We start from the raw sequence: 6,017 nt of genomic DNA, 5'->3' as shown, positions 1-6,017 counted from the left end.
AAAAAAATTGCCAAGCTTCCCAGAGACGCCGGTGAAGGAGGCTAGCCATTGCTGATGTTTAAATGGACGTTTAACGTTATAATAGCTCATAAACACGTTTCGCAGCGGTACCGCCCTATAGGCAGTACATGTACGTGACAGGCGTCAGGGTGTCTCTCTCACCTTACTTCCCGACTAGGTATTTACCACTGGCGCTTATATGCGCAGTTTGGCCCCATTCCATCCCGACAGCGGTCCGATATGGTCCGGACCCCCATAAATAGTGCAAAGGTCTTTGCGCGATACTGAAACCACTCTCTTAAACATTTATCGGTTTGGTGCGTGCCCTGACGGTGTCCTTATCTTTAACGTCTACAACACACTTAAGAAGCTTAAGGGATGAGGAGAAATCCCTTAGTCCTTAAGGCATAACCTTGTGGTATTCCGATATAGGCAGAAGACCTCCCCACGTTGTTACATTGTTATTCCCGAGGATGTTGTATCATATTTCGCGTTATGACAGCGGACTGCGTACAAAAATAACGGAGTCTGGGAGAACGAACGGCTTGTGACGCGATAGCTTCGATCGGTTGCTTCAATTTCAATTTGTTGTTCTCATCTAGAGAGAAGTCATGACATACGTGGTAAAGGTCGGATGTGACACTGAACTTCTGTAGGTGCATATTTCGACCGAGAGCGGGCCGTTCCCAAAACTGCAAGACCGTGACCTGCTTTCGGCACGTCATTCCTGGTGAAACCCAGAGTTATTGCGGAATCACGCACTCATAGGACGAAGGAACAATGGTGAAAGTACGCTTCGGGCTGGTCACCTACGTTGATGAGGACGTTACGGTGTCCGTGGTTGGGTCAGTGAAGGAGCTGGGACAATGGAATTTGGCGAAAGCCGTCCCCCTGCACCCTGCGGTCCCACCCGAGACCACCGAAGAGGCGTCCTTCTGGGTCGGCGACGTCGAACTCTACAAGGGAATCGAACCCGCGATCTTCCAGTACAAGTTCGTGAGGAGGTCCACCACTGGTGGTGGGGAGGGGGGCGACGCCTGGGAGTGGGAGGGGAGCGGTCCAGCTCACAACAGATGGTGGATTCCCGAGGAGGAGGAGAAGAACATGGTCGGGAACGGGGTGTATCTGACCCCGGTGGCGGCGTGGAAGGAGCCCGATGGCGACCCGCACACGTTAGAACACACGGCGAGCTTCTACTACACCATCTGTGACTCCAGGACCATGCACTACTCGGAGGTGAGCATTCACACATTACTGTACTGTAGTTATTCATTTATGGTATTTATTTATGTGTTTATTTCTGTTTTCTTTATACAATGTTGAATACACTCAGTGCTATAGCACTCTACTCTCCAGGCGTGCACTGTAACTACATAGTAACGTACACAGAATAGTATAAACAAAGAAATAATAGAAAATAAACAACGTTACCAATCAACAAACTAAAGTAACAGTATAATAATAGTAATGTATACAATAATCTATAACAGTATACATCACTTTAAAACCTATTGATCATGCGTCGATGAAGATTAGACATCCAGGTAATGAGATACGCCAAAAAGCAGTTACTCAAGCAACTGGATATGGTTTTGGGAACGGTCAGACGTTTCAGCTAGCATCCACCAATTTTCGTCAGTGACAATCCTTTTTATGCTATTGGTGCTATTTTGTTGTTTTGTACCTGTACCTAGTTTAGTAGTTGTTGCCATACGAGCAATAAAGTGCATCCATCCTCCAGGTGGTGGAGAACCTGTGGGTGGGGTCGTGCCCCCGCATCCCCGCACACATCACGCACGGGATGAAGACAGCTCTGGGCGTCACGGCCGTCATCAACCTGCAGAGGGAGGAGGACGTGTGTGCGGACTCAGCGGGGTGCTGTCCTGGAGGTAAACAAACTACACATAACGCGTCTTGTCGCAGGAAACTGACAGAAATATGTTTATTTTAATACTTAACCCAAACCTATGCTTTTCATATCATAAACATGGTCTCCGTTGGTCAACACTGGCCATGGTAAAATCCTACTTAAACTCAGCTTACAGCTTCGACTAAATAACCCTATATGCCGAACACCCCAAGTCGTCTTTGTCCCGCATAAGTCATATCTGTAAGCTGACTCATATCTGTTGTACTTGTAGAATTCTTTTTCTCCGAATCTACCTTTTCCCCCTTATCGATAGCAAAAGATTTTAATTTTCCTGCGTACTACTTTTCTCTATCTTTTCTATCCAGGTCTTCCCAACCTGAATGCTGTAATTATCATATCTATTTTTAGTTGTCGTTGCTAGTTTTGATTTTCGTTTTCCATTAGTTACGCTAATATTAGCAGCTATCATTCGCTATCTCTTGGCTAGTCTTGCAAACAATACGCTTTTGTTGCAGAAAGTATCGATCGAAACAAAACATCAATTCAAAGTTACAAACTGTTGTTTATTCAAGATAAACAGTTTCACATATTGTCGCCATAACTTACATATGTCCATTTAATAGACCTATTGCCAAATATAACACCATATTTTATGACTAAGTTGGACATTTATACGTCTATTTGCTTAAGTTCTGCTTTTCGCGGTAGATAGTTAGATTTTGTGTAATGCTGTACATCGTTTACTCAACACCTTTAGAGATTCGTCAATGTTCTGACAAATTACAGACGAAGATGAGCTTTTATCAAGCGCGTGATATAGTGTGTCAGCTAGTGACCTCTGACCCCTAAATCCTCCCCAATGTCAAATCAACAGTCCTGGCATTTTCTCAAGGGCATACTGCTTATAGTTCACAGCACGGGGTAAAGCCTTAAATTAGTCTTTATAATCATTGTTAAAACAGAATCCCTTAACAGCTAGAGCTTTCTATGACAATGTTATGTTTCTCAATCGTTTCAATAATGATAATAAAAGAAGTAGCGTCAATTCTAGATTGATGTCTATATACGAGTTTTACCCATTTCCCATAACCCAGTCATATATCCAATTATAAAGAGCGATCTGAAACTTTCCCTTGAATGTATCACACATAACCATATTGAACAGTAAATAGATATTTTTACTTCACAATTCACACATCATACTGGCACTAAAACTCGTACATTTCAGTACGTGCTCCTAAAATAGACAGGTCCAGTCATATGTTAGACGTACATACACATCAAAAGCTGTTGAAAAGTCTATAGCCAGGTTTGGTCAAAACAGAAGATAGCAGACAATTCATCATCTTCCGAATCTGTTTGGACAACCCGTGACTGTTTCCACAAATTGATTGCGTTGCCGTCCATTTTCTCACGCCTGTAGCATAGCCTGTCTCGTTTTGACAAGGACGAAATGGCTGGTATCGTCTTTTTAAGGCAACATGCATGCATGTCGGCCGCCATGTTGGCCTAGTTCTATGCTACTTGTTCTGGAGAGTATCTGTGCTTGCCATGTGACTCCCATACCAACATAAAATACCCCCCCCCCCCCCTCGTATACTTTATTGGCTATATCATATTACATAGCTACACATAAAGTTGAATGGCCTGGACATTACATAAAAGGAGCGAACAGAATTGAACGCTTATAGTGCCGCTTTGAGAACATCTGGAGTATCTATAAAACAGCCTATAGTGTCCGTAGTCAGTTCAAAAACGTCTGTAAATGGATCAGATGCAGATTATCAATTATTCCAATGGCTAAATATGTATAAAGAGGGTACATACAGTAGTAACAATACAGCCAAAGACTTAAGAAAGGACCACTTTTGAGTCCCTGGCCTAACTAAAAAAGGAACAACCGCACTGCTTAGACAACCGCACAACTACAAAACAGATTCAGATATTTGATATGTAATAAATATAACGGCAAAATAAAACACAGATGAGTCTGGACTAATAAAACATTATACGTTAGATGCCTATGATATACATGCCTTTCGACGGATACACTGTGCGCATGAAACTTTGTTCTTAATAGTGTCCGTTTAATGTGCATGCTTATACAAAACACCCTTTTTATCAACTCTAAGACTATGTTTTTATTACTCCTTTTCTTCAGTTCCTAGTACAGACGTCCCCGACAGTCTCTCTCAGCTGTACAAAGACCACGGCATATCCTACGTCTGGATTCCCGCCAACGACTGGGATCCTAGGAGCAAGGTTGGTGTCCTCCCTGCCGCCGTGTACAAGTTGTGGGAACTCCTGAAGACCGGCCACCACGTCTACGTCTACTGCAACGCCGGCATCATCCGATCGGTTCTCATCGTCTGCGGCTATCTGTACTACGTCCTGGGCTGGCCCTACAGAGTCATGGAGTACCACGTGTGTTCGCAGCGTCCTGTGGCGTACGTGGATCAGGATATCATCCTACGGGCTGAGAAGGAGTTTCAGGATAAGTTTGGGAGCGATGTTTTAGCGGAGCGATGCACGGAGAGTCCTCGCTCGTACCAGCCTCAACCGCCTCCGAAGATACCCGCCATACAGGCACCGCAAACGGAACAGAACGTAGAGGTTGGACAGGTTGTTAATGATGAAGACCCCAGCGAAGATAAGAAGGTAGAGGTTGGACAAGTTGTTGAAGGTGAAGATTCTAGTGAAGATCATTTCGTGGCTAAAACTAAGATAGTTCTCCGTAGAACGGTGGATTTTCCATCGGAAGAGGAGAAAGACGTAGAGCTAGAGTAAGGGTTTCAAGTCCAACGTAATAGTGGAATCATTGTTACTGAAGACGTTTATTACTTTAAAATGATGTATAGTTTAAAATGCTTTAAAATCTCGTGTCAGTTTGTCTATTTGGCACCTAATGAAAGTACGTTACAAAACTAATATCATAATGGTAATTGTCCAACAACACTGCTTGAATCACGGTCTTGACTCAGTTGTCGTAAGCTTGCGATCAATTTTGATATTTGTCTGATATTGTCTGATAAGTCTTAGTAGCACCTTTATCTTACGTAGCCATTAGTTTAGCGTGTTGAAAAATAAACAAGATTATTTTACAGTGCTGCCTTTCCTTTTGTTTCCCTTGTCTTTACTACATAGTCTCTTGGGTCACAAGGTTTCCGGATCTAAGCGAATTATGAAATCTTGTTATGCACTTGTCAATGATGCGTATGAAAGTGTAACTTGACATACTAGTACCTTGACGTCGTTTTACCTTAAATATCTTCTCAGTCATTGCTTCAATTGCAATCACTTACCGGACATCCGGATTACGTGTACGTCTTGCAAGAAGTTCAGAAATAGTACCATTACAAGTATGAACTTTAAGACCATTTGCATAACACCTTTACCATTACCTTATAAGGGAATACATCACACTTGGCTTACGTCAGGGGATTCCCCTTTTGATGACGTAGTACGCACGGGACCACAATTACAAAGGTCACCATCGAATAGAAAACAAGGTGGAGTCATAGGTTAAGTAGATAATATCACGGATTGGCGAAACTCGTCATGCTGTATACTAAGGAAATTACGTACGACACGCCCCACTTTGAGGAGAATACCTGTACAATGACTTACTGTTGAGTCGCTGAGGTACTGGTCTGTAAGGTATAATTTATGGATTTAAGTTGCCGTTTACGCTTAAACGACAAAGGAACAAGTCGAGTGTGATTAGATCAAAATCACACGAGTGAAACTTGTAATGGTATGTAATAAGGAAAGTATGAGGAAGATGCTTTACAAATTAATGACTACCGGTTGAGATAGTGAAGTTTTGTTATTAGATATGCTACAGAAATTAATAATAAAAGAATAAACCTAGTATGATGATAGATGTGGCTTAGACTTCTGGCTTCTGTAGCGCTATAGATATCATGACATTATAACTGCTTCTCTGTTATGTGGAATGTCGTCAGTTAAAAAAAGGACGGACGTCTTTTGTCGTGGTAGGTATTTGTTGCCGTCGAGTTGGGGCTGTGTTAGTACAAGGAGTTTGACCTCCTTGGTTAGTACTTTTAAACTCTTCTGGTCTGTAGTAATGCTTCTTGTATGCTTATGGCGTAGTAGTAACTAAATTAGAGAGTGTTGTGCTTCTAGA

The 6,017-nt window shown here is 42.5% G+C and overlaps 1 protein-coding gene across 1 annotated transcript; it reads left to right on the top strand.

Annotated features, from left to right (window-relative positions):
* Nucleotides 1-267: 267 nt before the first annotated feature.
* Nucleotides 268-4,976, top strand: LOC118427297 (laforin-like). The gene is made up of 3 exons (XM_035837006.1): nucleotides 268-1,236; nucleotides 1,742-1,889; nucleotides 4,032-4,976. Exons 1-3 carry the CDS (start codon nucleotides 781-783, stop codon nucleotides 4,655-4,657), a joined length of 1,230 nt encoding a protein of 409 aa, XP_035692899.1. The 5' UTR covers nucleotides 268-780; the 3' UTR covers nucleotides 4,658-4,976.
* Nucleotides 4,977-6,017: the final 1,041 nt, after the last annotated feature.

Source organism: Branchiostoma floridae, chromosome 12 (genome assembly GCF_000003815.2).
Source record: "Branchiostoma floridae strain S238N-H82 chromosome 12, Bfl_VNyyK, whole genome shotgun sequence".
Classification (NCBI taxonomy): domain Eukaryota; kingdom Metazoa; phylum Chordata; class Leptocardii; order Amphioxiformes; family Branchiostomatidae; genus Branchiostoma; species Branchiostoma floridae.
The sequence above is the reverse complement of the archived record's forward strand: the minus strand, read 5'-3'. Positions and strand labels throughout refer to the sequence as shown.